General features: G+C 49.7%; 3 protein-coding genes across 5 annotated transcripts; 2 read left to right on the forward strand and 1 right to left on the reverse strand.

Annotated features, from left to right (window-relative positions):
• Positions 1–12: 12 nt before the first annotated feature.
• Positions 13–4912, reverse strand: FOIG_06643 (uncharacterized protein). 3 transcript variants are annotated; one of them, XM_031205782.1, is made up of 3 exons: positions 4033–4912; positions 3263–3909; positions 13–2600 (listed from the first exon to the last, which is right to left on the reverse strand). In XM_031205782.1, the coding sequence occupies exons 2-3, from the start codon at positions 3777–3779 to the stop codon at positions 1192–1194; spliced, it is 1926 nt and encodes a 641-aa protein (XP_031064506.1). In that variant the 5' UTR covers positions 3780–3909; positions 4033–4912; the 3' UTR covers positions 13–1191. The 3 variants fall into 3 exon arrangements, with proteins under 3 accessions (XP_031064506.1, XP_031064507.1, XP_031064505.1); XM_031205783.1 differs by having other exon boundaries at positions 13–3909; XM_031205781.1 differs by having other exon boundaries at positions 3263–4912.
• A 4747-nt stretch (positions 4913–9659) lies between these two features.
• Positions 9660–11942, forward strand: FOIG_06644 (uncharacterized protein; the record flags this gene model as incomplete). The annotated part of the gene is made up of 5 exons (XM_031205784.1): positions 9660–9789; positions 10299–10343; positions 10566–10640; positions 11252–11345; positions 11474–11942. The coding sequence occupies 5 exons, from the start codon at positions 9660–9662 to the stop codon at positions 11661–11663; spliced, it is 534 nt and encodes a 177-aa protein (XP_031064508.1). The 3' UTR covers positions 11664–11942.
• A 297-nt stretch (positions 11943–12239) lies between these two features.
• Positions 12240–15022, forward strand: FOIG_06645 (uncharacterized protein). Its single transcript, XM_031205785.1, has one exon. The coding sequence runs from the start codon at positions 14653–14655 to the stop codon at positions 14995–14997; it is 345 nt and encodes a 114-aa protein (XP_031064509.1). The 5' UTR covers positions 12240–14652; the 3' UTR covers positions 14998–15022.
• Positions 15023–15831: the final 809 nt, after the last annotated feature.

The following is a 15831-nucleotide window of genomic DNA, read 5'->3' on the forward strand; positions in this document are numbered from 1 at the left end:
TCACATGGCGTTTCGCGTTTCTATGATGAAGTGGTTTTACCGTATCAGAGTATCTCTATCATCTTGAATGTCCAGCTCAGGCATTCATATCTCATCTAAGCCTATCAGAGCGGAATGCAGAAATTACTATTCCTTAAGAAGTCCATTCTCAAGACTCCTGTGTTACTCAAGATTGGCCAATTTCCTTAATCTATTTGCTTCGCCGTGAGGGGACGACTGCATAAAGTTCGTGGCTGTATTGTAATGATGTACTCGTATCATCTCAACTGGCCCACTGGTCTTTTGCATCTTCGTCGGGTGTTTGGGGTCACGTTTCTACCTATTAAAGCATGCAATAAAAAGTCATGCGTCTTAATTATAGCCTGCAATAGAAATCTCAGACTAGGTTTAGATGATTTTAGGGCTTGCTCATCCTCAGTTTTGATCGCCTTATCAAGTTTTTTCCACCTCTTATTAATTAATCAGAGGCATGATACATTTCTAGTGGAACTCTTCCTGCCAGCTGTCTAGGTAGTTATGGATCATCATAAAGTCTAGCAAGATGCTGAGACTCGTTCCACCAACTGCTCCAACGGCATGTCAGATCGGGGTATTAATAAGTAGTATTATCATATTAGTGCTCATATTATACATCCTTGTTTCAGCTACTGATGCCATCAAAAACTCCCATGTCCTGAAACATACACGCAAGTCCATTCCAGTCCAAGTATTTTGTACAATAACTTCAGCAGACACTCAAAGAAAACACCAATCACGATATAACAGACAGTGCTTGAACAATATGCAGATTAGGACAAAGTCCTCGAATAAGTATTGCTGTCAAGATAGTCCATTATTGTCATTAAGCCATCAATGGGTGAGGTACCAGTCCAAATCCCAGATAAAACAACAGTAAAAACATGGGTATCGATATGTCAACTCCATGGCGCAAATCAGTTCCCTTTCCTTTCCTTTGCCTCGAAACCCTCATCCTATGCCTCTTCATAAGCGGATGTGTCCTGTTTCCCAAACCCAAACCTAAACCCAGTCGTGAATATTGTCCGTGAAATACCCGGATGTTCCCTTTTTCTAATACAGTCCCGCTTACGCCGCGCCCATTATGCTTTTTTTCGATATGTTTTTGTTCGTATACTTTGAGAGAGGGGTTGTAGTTGGTGATCGTAGGTGTGTGTGATCGATGACGTCGAGTCGTTATAGAGTAGTAGTGGTGGTGTTGGCGGTGAGCATTTGCTGCATCTCCTTGAGCTGCTCAGCAGTAGGGTCGTCGGAGATCCAAGGACCCTTCTCTTCCTCAGTGGCACCGTGGAAGCCAGCAGCTCGCTTGAGAGTTTGGACGTCGAGGTCGGTGACATAAGACTTGCCATCAGACAGCTTGATGCGGACCTCGTGGTCGGTGGAGAGCATCATGTCGTCCTTGGCAAGACGACGAGGGCCATCAAAGACAGCCATGACACGCTTCTTCATGGTCATCTGGCCCTTATCAAAACCCCAGGATGATGGGTAGTCGCGACGGTTCTTGCGGCTGCGAGTCTTGGTTCCCAAGGGAACACCACCACGGGAGTGAGTGACACCGCGAGACTTCTGGACACCGTTGGCTGGGTTGCCCTTCTTTCTGGTGGCAGGGGAGGAGTTGCTTCGGGGAGAGCTATCATCATCATCGTCGCCACTGTCGGCATCTTCATCATCATGGTTTGCCATGACAGTGTCTGTGGTAGTGGGGAGGTTGTTCTTCTCCAGAGTCTGGTGAACATCCTTATCGTTCTCAACCTCGGCAAGGCGCTTAGCGTTAATAGCTTCAGCAGGGTCCTCTTGCTGGACAATGCGCAGCACACAGTCGTCAAGATGCTCGTAGAAGTCCTGGGCATTGGAGAAGGTCTGTGAGCAAGTGCTACACTTGCCAGTGGCATCAGGAGCATAGCCAGTCAGCTTCTTGTTTGAGTTGGCACCTGCAGAAGACTTCTTTCGGCTGTTAGGTGGAGTCTGCTCAACACCATGAACTGCAGTCAAGTGGCGCTTGAAGACGTCGGCACGGTTAAAGGACTTCTCCGCAGCAGAGCCGGAGCCTGGGCAGAAGCCGCAGACCATTGTGCCTTTGTAGTGTGTGAGGGTGTGACGGTTCTTGTCATACTTGCGAGCAAAACCCTTTGTGTGGTACTCGCAGGTCTGAATGGGGCACTTCTCAGGACGCTCAGTCTGGTGAGTGAGCATGTGAGCCTTCAGGTCCTTGAAGGTCTTGCCGCAGTCGGGATAGGTGCATCTCTGCTTCTCCTTGGACTCGTCGCTGCTATACTCGCCTGGTGTAGGTGGGACGAATTGGGTGACGCTTGGGGCACGGATATGGTTATGGTTCTGAGTTTGACTGTGGTTATCCATTGGTGCACCGTAAGGGCTGCTGGGAAAAGTGGATTGGAAGTTTGTGGTTTGGAGAAAAGGTGAAGAGCTATTGGTCCTCATCATGTGAGGTTGAGGCGAAGAGGAAGAGGCAGAAGGAGAAGTGGGATATGTGTGATGAGGATTGGCATTGGTTTGCTGGAAGTGACTGTCATAGGGAGGGATCCCCATAGGAGGACGAGTAAGCTCTGGATGAATCAGAGATGGGTCTGTCATGATAGAGAAACCTGGTTAGCGATCTACTACGGTAACAGTACAGAGACAGAACAGGCAGTTCAGTGCTGCTCAGGAACGGAACGGAGAGTGGTGGAGTTTGGGATGGTCGCGAATGATAGAGATTGCAACGTCAAGTCAGCTGAGCTAGGCCCAAGATGGGTTTCCAGCTGGCCACTGCCGATGAAAAGCAAGCAAGATCGCCAATCGTTTGACAGCGGAGAGGTGACATCAAGCGCCGATTGGGTTGACGTGTGTAATGTCTCAGTTGACAACGGAAGAGCCCACAGGCTAAATCGTTGTTTAAGAAGACATGAACGTATGATGGGAAGTGGGACGTGATTGCAAGGGATAAACTCTAAGAGGAAGCAGAGAGAATGACAAGATGATGATCGGCCACCTTCAACTCGGCTCAAGCTGAACTCAATGAGCCAAGAGAGCCGACGACCTGGTAGAGACAGGCGCAAGCGCAAGCGCAATCCGACACATCGTTTTGTCATATTCAAAGCAGCGAAGCGAGCAGGGGTTCAGAGGCACTAAGCATCTGGTGGTGGGGAAGAGGCCTCAGTGTGGGTCTCTCTCTCTGCCAATGCCCTTGCGAGGCAGGGGGAAAGGGATCGCCGAACTCGAAGCGAGTAAGAAATAGCTCTGAACTTACCAACAAAAGCCTTTGCTGCCGGGAAATCGAAGCTGAGCTCGTCCATTCCGGACCTAGGAAACGACGCAAAATCGGATCCGATGTAGTCACTGCCCACAATTGTAGGCTGGAGCCCGAGGCCTTGGGGAGCCCACTCGGGCATTGCACCCATTTGGCCATGGTTTGATTGGGGAGATCCAATTGCCGAAGACGTTGTTGACGCTGCCGAGGCTGTGGAAAGGCTTGATGAAGGGAGTCTCATGTCTGAAGATTCATCTGTGTACATGCTGGGTGATGCGCGGCTGTTTAGCATGTAGTTGGGGGCCTCGGCGTACAATGAGGGCTCGACAAAGCCCATGGATGAAGCAAATGCATCTTGGCTGCCGCTCTGCTGTTGGAAGCCAAAGGCATCGGCAGGGATGCTCACGTCCATGGGTCCCGAAGTGAAGATGACGTTGGAGTCCGTATATCGGGCAAAGTCCTCGGCGTCGGAGTGATGAGGGAACATGGCGAATGATGTTTCTGTCAAGGCTGTCATGATGTCTGTGGAAGAAGGGCGGAAGACAGAGGTTTGAATGTCGGCAAGGTGAAGATGGGAGTTGTGGTGGTCAAGGTGAGGAAGGGCTTGAAGCAGTTATAGCTCAAGCTCGGGTTGCAATCACCTTTATCTATAATCGCAACACAAAATGTCAGGTTCAGAGCTCCAAGTCAAGGGGGAAAGAGTGGCAGAAGCGGGGATTTTTCTCAACGTCGAGGCAAAGAATGAGTGGACGTAACCCGGGGAAGCTTACCTGCACTTCGCATTCCAGAAACGGAGTGAGGCTTGAGGTGAGTCGAAGTCTCGAGGGTCTGAGATGTTTCTGGTGGATGTGGGTTTAGACACGGGAAACAATCTTCTTCTGGTCGGTTTCCTGGAACTCGTGTGCTGTTGACGAACTTTTCTGTGTTTCGAGAAGGAGGAGTGTTGCCAGGGTCCAATTAAGAATGCTCAGTTCACCAAAATATGTTTGAGAAGAGTTGTCTCAAGGTGTTCGTGGTGAAGGTGAAGTTAGAGATGAGGGTGATGTTAGTGCTCGGTGGATGGTGGGAGGAGCACTATAGGTCGAAGTATCCAGAGACCAGTTGTTAGACTGGTCTTATCGTCTCGGAGAGGACAGACAATGGTCTTTAAAAGAAACACTGTCGTGATAGATTGACCCTTTAAGGTTGTCGCTGTCGAGTAGCAAGCTCTGGCAAGACCCAGCGAGAGGGTTGGGGGCTGCCAACGTAGATATAGTCAAGGCACCACTGCACCTGCATTCGGGCCCCGTCCGCGATGGATCGGCTCTCTCCAGTTGACAGACAACTTGAGAGGAGGCTGCTGGGGTAGAGAGTGTCCCAGAGGTGAAAGCCATGTACGATACATCGGCCGGTACATTGGTAGGGCCTAGCTCACTCTAACCTCAAGCCTCTAGGGCCCAGCAATTGAAGCCAGTCCAGGGGAGGGAACCAGGGGGGGAGGGTGAGCCCACCACCCCATCACGAGCCAGCCAGCTCAAGCCCAAGCCCAGTTGACCAGGCCTAAAAAAGACGAGGAGGGTGTGCGTGTACAGGACGGACAGCACAGCCGTGGGGAGGTCTAAAACAAAAGGTAAGAAGGAAAAAACAAGTCCAACTCCATAAAATGGCAGAGACAGAAACAGAGACAGAGGCACGCCAGCGGCCCAGCGCCATGCAGCGCCAAATAGCGCCAGCCTGCCTCAGAGTGTAAGGACCAGGGAGAGAAGAGAGACGGCACATTGATTCATTCAGTTACTCAATTGAAATGTGCCTGCCGTAAAGTACGGTCGATATATGTACGCATGTACTGTACAATACAGTCCTGAACTGTGTGGACAATTCCAGACTTTGATATTCAAGACATGTTGCATCCATGTCTTGGGGGCCCTGGATTTCGGGAGGATCATTATCATTGAGGGGGAGCAGAGACAATGATTGAGGCGTATCACCTCCCGCCTTTTCGCATTGCGAGATACGGAGAAAAATCGCTCCTTGAAGAAAATGGTCCGCCATGTAACACCGCCCTCAATAATTACCTGGAGTTGCGGCTTTGTCTGTCCTTGACGTCGAAAAGGCGGAGGTTACAGAGCAGAGTAACGTTTTGGTACGGAAACATGGGGTGAACCAAAGACCCGACCGAGGCGTGTGCGTGAGAAAACAAATTGATCTACGAAGACGTCAATGAAAGAAACTTGCGTCGTGAGTAGCAGTACAAAGAAGAAGGCCTCCTAGATGGACAGGGTTGATATTTGGCAGAGTGACGGGGCGATTCCAAGGGTTGACAGAGGAATCTCTCAGGCAGGGGGGGCTCTGCTTCAAGTCCCGGTACTCGGAGGATGTAGCTTCCGGTACGTACTGACGACCCTAGCACACCTCACACCTCTAGTCTCAAGGACACTCCACCGACCGCAGTCGATGGGTCCATCGTCGCCTTTCGCATCTTCAGGGGTCTCCCAAGGCTGTCCCACGTCACAACCCTCTGTAGACTGTATCTAGCCAGTGCCGTACCGTACCGTACCGCTTCCCCTCAGAATATAGCATGTTTATACGGGCTAGATGTCACCAGGTTGCTATTCGTGGTCAGCCAACTGTGACGGTAGTTTTAAATCTAAATGAAGCTATTGAATGAGAGTTGCGGAAGTCTAAACTCAATGCTAGATGCAGATGCAGATGCAGCAGAGCAGGCAAGGCAGAGTTTACCTATGAACTTAGACCCCGTGCGGCAACCATCGTCAATCTTCCCGTCCATGGTTCGCGCGGTGATCCGCCTCAAGCCTACCAAGCCTACCTATAGTAAGTGCCTAACCAACACCGTTTGTCGCTACTTTACTGTAGGTACTGCGTTGAACCCCTCTTCTTCTTCATCATGTCCCAATCATCATCCCCTCCCTCCCTTTATCACATTGCGGCCAATGATGTCCTCCTGATCCTCGATGAGTCTGATCTGACATGGACCAGCCCGTAGGTGAAGGTAAGGTTCCAGGATGTTGGGTTAAATTATTTGGAGTCTTCAATCACTTGCAATTATGCCTCTTCGCATAATATCCCAAAGTTGGTGATATTGCTTATAGGGAGTTAGTGCTTGCTTTTTACTTATTGCTACTGTATCAAACACGACGGCATATCGGCAATTGACCAAACAAGAAGGCGATTGGTTATCTCGTCGGTAAAGCAAAGTAAACTCTAAGCTCTAAGCTCCAAGCTCTTGGAAACTATCGGTAGACTTCACATCACATCACATGCGCAGCATTCCTCCGTTGCCTCAATGAACTTACACATGCAACATTCTAAGCGTCTTCAGGGTAAGTCCAGCAACACTACCCGCCCGCGTCTGCAGATATCTGGGGCCGCGAGACATTGAAACCGTCTGTTAAAACGTGGTGGTTCGAAAAAGAGGCTTTGCCCGAACGGCGCTGGTGCAAAGGAATGGCAGATATTTTTATCGATAAACCAATGCACAACCAACCCAGATGTAACCCATCGATGCATCAAATAGTGCTGCCCTACTCTGCCCTGCCCTATGAACAGAGGGCTGTGAATCAATCAATCAATCAGTTCCTGGGACCAATTATATTCCTCGGTTGCTTGATGTCTCAATCGGCCCCGAGGCCTGGGGGCGCAGTCCGGCCTCGCCCGTCTTCCCAAATCTGGGACCCTTGAACGTAGGTATTGTCCTCTGATGCTCCCCCCTGTCTCTCCCTCACCCTCAAAACGTTTCCCGACGTGGTCGCTGCGCCCTTGTCACTGGCTCCATCGATTCGCACGTTGCGTTGCATCTTCCGGGGAAGGCGTACCAGCATCATTCAGTCAGTCAGGGTGGTCAAAGCATTGGATTCAAGCATATCTTGCTTTGCTATTCCCAAACAGGTCACTCGTGTCTTCAAGTCCTTGCTGACCCGGAAGATCACTGCTGTCAAGAGTTACTCATTTGAGCATGCCTGTCAATGTCCCTGCGCTCACAGATCTCCATTATGACAGAATGTTACTATCAAGTGTTTCATACTTGGCCTAGCCGGTCTGAGGCAATATTGTCTCCATCTAACGTACATAGACCAGACTAAGATGAACTTCAGAAGCCTCGCGGAACAAAACAAACGCCTAGCACCACGTTGACAATGGATGTCATCTCCACATGGCGTCGGCTCAACATGGCGCGCAATGAGACAGGCATCGGAATGTTTACATGCACTCAACTGGACATGATCAAAAGCATAGGAAATTATGGCGGAATCTAATTCACTAGCAGACAAACTTCTAATTCGATCAATTGTTCTAGGTGGAGTCTAGGAGAGTGAGGTATCCACGAGGGAAATGATCAAAGAAAATACCTGCATCCCCGGAAACGCCATGTAATGTCTGGTCCGGCTTACAATACTGCCTCCAATACATTATCTTATTAATGCAAAGCGGTTGCTAGTCAAGAAACTTGGCGTTCCACTACTCGTACATGTCTTTATTGATCAGGATAGGTACGAAAAAAGGTGTTGCGATGATGGCTGTGCCTTGGGTGCCAGAACATATGATGTGTACCTTGGGCAAGCTTACAAGTCTTGAGGCGGGCATCCATCCATCATTCATTCGTAGGGCTTAGCAAATCCTGTCTCAAATAACCTTACCGATAGCAGGAATCGTCTGTCAGAAACAAGGACTTCTCTGTCTCCCAAGCGGACATTCTTGCACGCAAACTCTGATCCAGACAAGAATGTAGTCCCTCGTGGTGCCAGGACTTGAACCGTTCAAGGTCTGAGCCCTCCCTTTCATCCGAACGCCATGTCCGGGCGACGTAAAACGGTAGAAGACGCCTCTAGAAGGGATATCACTTCAAGCTTTGTTTCCTCAGAGGTCCCTCCCACTGTACCGCATGTTGTGCAGAGTTCCTGCGTTTGTTGGCGGCGGCAGTGATGGGTTCAAGTTGGTTCTCGGAGACGCAACTGGCTTAGCGTTGCGGAGTTGTGTAGAGGGCTGCTAAGCCATCATCGACGGATATGCACTTGTTATTGGATGCTGTGTACCAGCAACCCCTTGACAAGAGCTTGTCAAGTTGTTGTGGATGGTGGGGGTTTAAAAAAAGAAGCGGGATGGCTGTGCAACGCATCTGCTACTGGATATTTTGACGCGATTAAAACATTTCAAGAACGAATCCGGGGTGTGCTGTATAAGTCAAAGAACTATCGTAATGAATTTTAGTAACTGCATATGCTTCTTGGAATCTGAAAGCGAACTTGCATCTGTGAAACCTTTTCGAGTCTAGGCTAGGCATTCTTCTCAAGGCAGCAAAACCATTGCAGCTACGCCGCGATGTATTAATGCACGAGGGGCTTTCATCACTGGGTAAACCGCCTACCAGGGATGCAGTTGCATGGCACATCGATTGATCGAGTTCCAGTGAAGATCCTTATGACTGGTCCAATGCTCGTCAACGTCATACCCTAGCATCCTGGTGAAAACGAGATACACGAGACACCGGGTACGGCATATGGATGAGCACTTGACCTTCTCAAGTAGGCAACTCTTTCTCCACGATCCATCTTTGGTCTGCCAGGCAGCTCTGATCCCGATTTCAGGAGTTCTTTCGCGGTGCTGCCTGAATACAGAACCTCGCAATGTATTAACTATACCCTATCAACCCAGGCCTACTACATAGCGTCAATGAAAAATATAGTTGACATGAAATTTGATTGATTACTCTCCGGAGTAACACGCACACCTTGTCATCCTTTCCGTACAACTCTGACACTAGCTCATCATCAACCCTTGCTTCGGACTGTTCCAGCATACTGGAACGCTTATATGTAGATGCATAACAGAGGTAATATTGACAAGACAAGGAAGCAAGAATACCTAGTACGTTCACCGCTAGATCTTTGAGGTAACAAAAGCAAAAGAAAGACATAATTGGGCATCACTCACAGGACTGATCATCAACACTACTACCATACAGTAGCATTTTCTAATGCCTTGTTGATAGGTACGTACCGGAGAAGGGGAAGATGTCGACAAACATGAACAGGGGTTCAGAAGTGGATCACGAAAAGGAAACATGGGATCCGATGCAGCGGGTCCTCTCTCCTATCGCATAACTTGACCAATGTCATCGTGCATCTTTCCATTAGTGCTCTCCACGTATCTATCACTCACTCACTACCTAAGGTAGGTATCATTTTTTGCTTTGTTTGTCTTGATGGGTTTCGATGAGATGACTGCTTGGGATCTCCTAATCATCAATCAATTCCCACTGGCCGGTTCAGTGGCTGACTGGGTATTCATCCCTGGGTCAGCGTCAGCCTGCATCGGTCATGGCCGAATTACCTAGATGGTTTTATGTACCTATTCCAGCAATCTGGCACTCCAAGCATCTTCATCCTCACCCTCAAACAGCATGCAGATGCAGGCGAGGGGTTCCCGAATGAGACCCTACTGGGGGAGCCCTCACCACCACGTACAACGAGCCAATAGGGCCAGCTACCCACTGGACGTTTACGGTATCGGTTATGCACAGCGCGGTTTATGTATGTGCACGAACCTTGTACCGCCCGGCACTGTACATTAAAATGGGTGCAATTGTATGCACACAGCCATCTCGACGTGGCACTGGGGTATCGAGTACTCAGCCCTATCGAGTCTCTGCCCTTACATGATGTTGCTGGCTGTAGCTTCTTTTTGTCTTGATGACCGAAGCCAAGTCGTCATTCTCAACTTCTCATCAATAGACCGCTTTCAACACGCATCGCATTGCTGACAGTGGTGATATACGAAAGTAACCATCCATCGCATCGCAGGCTGCATGAGTTGCACAAGAGTAAGACGACGACAGTATCAAACACTACGACGACAACCTCCCTGTGGCTACTTGACAGTTGGTCCCAGCCAGCCACAAATTAACCGTTTCGCTCTGATATGTCTGTTTGCGGATGAGGACCCTGAATCTCATCTTCTCCCCCGTTTTACGACCGTGCATCGGGCGGCCGCTCCATTGCAGTCTGTCTGGCATCAGAAAGACATCTCAGACTCTGACTAGGGACCTTGCCGCATGGCTTGGGCTGTCTGAGTCGTGCCGCTGAAGGTATGTGTTTCAAGGGTTGAACAATCCGCGACCACTCCCATCGATGGATAGGCGCGAATTCCGCAGTGAGCGGCTTTTCCGCAGTCTTCATTTGCTTACGTAGCCGACATTCGCTATGCCCACAGCCAATCCCAAGCTTCCCCTGCAGCGGCTATTCCCGTTCAGTCAGGGCAGCCTCACACCTCCTGACCCCTGCTTAAAGCTTGAGGGCTTGTGTTGCAGGTGGAGAAAACCCTGGGCATCACTCATCCATCAAACAACAGAGATCCGCCTTGGCGTTGACCACACATTTTGGAGGTAAGTCACATCTCACTGTCTTGATGCTTCCCCCTTAGCCCTTGCAATATCACTTCCGTTTCGTAGCATGGAAGGCTGTCATTCAATTAATACACTGAGGTTCTAGGCCGCCTGAGACCACAGCTTCCGTTTTGAACGGTACGAGTGGCGCCATTTCGAATGCCGGCAGTTGAGAAAGGAGAATATTATCGTTTGATGAGAGCACGAGGTCAAACCCGAAATTTTGGGCTTGGTTCGTCACAACGTCTACCGACCGAATAGCGAGGACACCACTACCCCGAGTTCGCCTTGTTGTACTGCATAGGTACGAATTGATGCATTGACAAAACATTGCCAATCAGAACCATTTCTCATATTGAAGCAATGACGACAGTATTTGGTTCTCAAAGGCTTCAATCAAGCAAAGCATGCTTTGCAAAACACAGCCTTCACCGCGGTCCATGATAATGTTGCTCTGGCTTCATATGCACATCCACCTACATTGGACGGTAGCCCAGGATCAACACCTATCCATTCCTAGTGGGGTGTGTTCCTCAATGACGGGAAGCCCCGCCTAACGCTACAGGAGGGTGTGGCTGATGGATGGTTGATGACGCTAATAATACTAAAAGGTCGCAGCACTAAAAGCGGAGCTCCTCTAATCTCTGGGATCAGGCTGGCGCGTAGGGCTGAGCACAGGCAACCCAACAAGATCAAGTGTCCGCGGTACGTACCTGGTGTGATCTGCGTCAGAGATTGAACGGAACTCTCCTTGCAGTTCAGTTACAGTTGAGATCAAACCTTCAGTGAGTGATTCACTCAAGGCTCCCCCCCCCTGTAGCCTCAAGACTCAGACCGACGGCCAGACCAAGCGTCTCATGGCCTGTCATTGGATTCGATGCCAAGCTACTCTCTAACCCACCCTTTGACCTTCCGATGGGTGCCCAGATTGGTAACGAGCGCGAATGCATCTGCAAGTTATCTCTGAATGGTTCTGTCTGTGTTGTGTCTCTCAAAACCATGGATATTGGACATTCATTGTAGCATCACCGTTATCACCGCTACAATGGCTGGGATCCAATGGCGATGCCGCTTATTACCACCCACCTTAATATTGGCGAAGTTTTGAGAGTTGTCTTTTCATCAATCATGTGTCGTCGTTGACGATGCTCTACACCTAGCCATTGGACATACGATGGTTATCTGACATGCCGTGCCTCTCGGGCTGCCTACTCGACACAGTCAATCTGCATTCCTCAGCTGAAGCAGAAACGGGTATTCTTCCTAAAACAAAGATGCTGTGTCAGATGAAGCGAGTGGAAGCAATGCATGTGTCTTCTCAGAGTGCTCGAATGAAATGCGAAGCAGCGCTTGGAAAGTCAAGAAGAAAAAGCAAAACATAATGATAAACCATCATGAATGGAGATACCGCCATGCATACCTGCTCCACGGATCAAAGACCTCGGCACCCGCGCTGTCGCTGTTTGGTTCAACCTGCAGTGGTGTCCACATGGGCACCCGGCTCACATTCCAGCGGTCGGCCGCCCCAAGCAAGCTGTCTCTGAGACTCTGAGTTTCTGACCGTTGACCCTGTCTCTTTAGGAGTCTCTGATTGGCTGTCACGATCCTTGTAAGTCGATAGAGTTGCCAAGCTCTCTCGGCTTCACCGATGCGCGATGCGAATAAACCACCAAATCTGACTCTCCCGCCGCCGCCATTTCCGTGGCCTACGCTCCGCTGTGTCCTCTTTTGGGGACTGGGTTCATCACGGGGTCCTCCATTCGGAATTGAGGGCCAAGTCTCTGCACCTGATTGCTTGCATCATGACCAAACATGGCCCTGGCTCAGAGAACGGCCCCCACTGGACAAGCGAGACACCACCAGCACTCTCAAGTTCACCATCCTTCGGAACATTGATGCTACCTAATCTCCAAGATCTTTGGCTGTTGCTTTTTTGGTAACTCGGGGCTTTTGGCTGAAAGCCCACCTATCCCGCTACAGAATGTGTGATTGAACCTTGAGTGAATCAACATGTGCTTACACGAGTGACCCAGTTCGAATTCAGATCACCATTCTCCCACCTACAATGCGCAGCATCCTTCCCTCGCCAGTTTTGGTAGTTTTATACCATCATCGATATGTCGTATTGCTCGTGTTGTTGAACTGAGTCTTGGCGTCGCTTCAATCCTGGCTCCTGTCTTCTAATTCATATCTCTCAGTAGCCTTGCTCAGGTACCTTGTCCCTCAGTATACCCATATTTACGAAGTACTGTAATAGGGCTCGTACCAACCATCCGCAAGGAACAATAATGTTGTACAATGAAATTTCTGGGCAATTGGGTCCTACCGAGGCATTGACGCTGATCAATGCTTGTCCTTGGGGACATCCAACAGTCCGAGAGCTGTCAAACTAGACAAGATAGCCATAGCTTTTGGGTTAACGAGGCTGCCGTTATGCCGTCTATTGTCTCACAGACTGAACGCCAGAAATCAAGGACAGGCTTTGTCGATCACCCACAACCGCCGTATTATACTGGATCGTCCTGGCGTCTAATGGGCCTCGCTCCACGGTATCACATACATATCCACTTCACTGTCGGACCGTATCATATCATGAAAGACATCATAGACCTTCAGTATCCGATGGACGATCTTCAGGATCACCAACAGGTACCACCGTAATGCTTCCGCGTTTAGTTGCTATCGAAACTGGTAGGCTATCATTGTCTCCTAGCGCTCCAATCTCATCCTGCATCTCATCTCCCAACAGAATCCTCTCCTAGGGGTTGTATAGGCAATGGGATACCCCCACCGAGCTCGATTGCCCGTCACTCGGCGAGGGAATCATTTTCCAGCGCAGAAAGGCGTCCTCAAGACACTGACAACGCAAACAAACTCCACCGTCCTGCATGGCCCGTGTGGGGGCCTAGTGTCCGTTGCGTGAAACACTCAGAGATACCGGTAGAGGTTGAAGCGCTTGAACTTGTTCTCCTTCGCCAGTAAACTAGCAGTGGTCTAGGCATTAATCTCTCCAAGGGATAGCCTTGTAAAAGCGAGGACGCGGAGGCAGTTTGGTTCCAAACTTCCAACTGTGGTAGCCTTACGCGAGCGCCACCAGTCTAACACACAGACTAGGTCGATACTAACGACCGGTAAATAACGCGATCACGGCCTAGAACAAGGAGAAAAATGGAAGAAACAACGGCAGTTTTTTACATGGATCAAAGTACACAGGTACTGACGTTGAGCCGCCGTTGTCGCTCGATATTGAGGGCATATCGCGGTCCAGATTCGTTAAAGACACTGCTTCTCTAGGATGGTGGCCATAACCTCGGAATATTGAAATTGGCTTAATTGATGCAGGTGAGCATCGATGTCACTCTACCTTTATCATTATTCGCAGTCTAGACTTTAGGGACGGCACTTGGTGCCAGCAGCCTGGACGCCATTCAGCCACATCCAGACTGTCGGACTGAGTTGTTGAAGCTAAAAGTGCTCATGATGGGCCACTTGTGAATCAATGACCCGGCTATTTGGTTACTGGGAGATGTACGAAGCTACTGTACGAGGCCATGAACTTTCCATCATTCTGCTGTTGCACAACGTATGATGTTGAAATCGGCGGTGTTGGTTCATGTTGTTGATTCAAGTTCAGTTGTCGTCAAAGCACAATTAATAATACGCACATCTTATAGGCACCACGAGACATACAGCTTGATCCTGGGGTATAGCAGAGACCTGTTAAGGTGCTGGATCCCAGTACGCGGGGCATTGGCTGAGATGTTGAGAACCCAATCTCAATGTGACGTGCAGACTATTTTGGCGAGAACAGATTCCCGTCTGAGATGGCGAGTGTAGCGCGGGAGGACGACAATCCAGATGCTGGGAAGTTCCCTGCGGACTCTTAGCATTGGCTAGGTTCACACGTCGCAAAGTCAAAGAGGCGTGCGAATCGATGGAAGCCAATATTCCCGTGGTTTCACATCGTCACATTAATAGAATGCAAAAGTGAGTGACCCGACACAATGGATTGATGCGCGCCTTGCCGCTTGTGAGCCGCCCCCCTGTCAATATTGGACATGGACTGGACTATACTGGACTGGACTGGATAGGACAAGGCTTGAGATGCCCTATGCCCTCGCCCCTCGAGGATCTTGGGCCACGTGTGGGAGTCGTGATTGAAACTGGCAGGGGGATGAATAAGAGGGGGGAGAGGGAAACAAGAGAGAGAGGCGCGTTAATAAACCCTGCTTTGCCCTGTCCCGTCTTGCCCTTGAACCTGGCCCTGTCGTTGAGAGTCCCCGACGCCGACGCTTTTCGGGAGTGTTCAGAAGGCAATACAATACAGCTGCAATGTATCCTGCATAGTCCGATGTAATTCATCATGATGTTACTCTGATCCTGGAGATTGTCATGGTTGGACGGGCCCAGAAAACCAAGACAACAAGACAAACCAATATGGATGTATGCGTGTGACTACTTCGGACTGTCATGCATCCGAGATTATTGCTGCAGGTCGACATTCTAATTCTGTATCTGAACTGCGCTGTCTGTACTACGCACAAGTCTATCCTAGCCTTTCCTGCAACCCTAAGGTAGGTGAATGGTACCACTAATATTCTCCCCGGTCGAATCGCACGCCTCGTTCCCAGACTCGTGGGTGTTCCGGTTGCCTTTTTTGCTTGCCAGATCACCAAATTCGCCTTGTGCTACCCCAATGTCGGTCGAGGTCTTTCTCAAAGGAGGGAGGGTGTGGATGCTGCATCAAGAGTGATCCCATATCAAGAGCAGCTGCAGTTACACTGCGCTGCTGAGCGATTGATAGTTTCATTGCCATTGTCAACTATCTACCGAGTCCCGATACCGATACGGTCATTGTGAACCCCACGGCTAGGCTTTCTCGCCAGAGATCAGTGACTGAATCTGCCTACCAACCTACCTTATCCATACTCGGCATGACGCAAGGGGAGCCTTGTTCTGATCTGATAGACATGGGTGAGGCTCCTTCGGGATGTTGTATCGCCAAGATGGGGAACGGGTCAGTTCCGTCTACTTTGCCCTGTCAGAGAGTAAAATACTACTCTGATCACTAAACCCATCAGGAGATTTCCGCACCACCAGATCGACATTGATAATGGAGACTCGTGCTCTTTTCCATAATAGTACATGCAATGCGCGGTTGACGGAGAGTTTGGCTAACAGGCTCTCGCTT

This window comes from Fusarium odoratissimum, assembly GCF_000260195.1.
Source record: "Fusarium odoratissimum NRRL 54006 unplaced genomic scaffold supercont1.9, whole genome shotgun sequence".
Classification (NCBI taxonomy): domain Eukaryota; kingdom Fungi; phylum Ascomycota; class Sordariomycetes; order Hypocreales; family Nectriaceae; genus Fusarium; species Fusarium odoratissimum.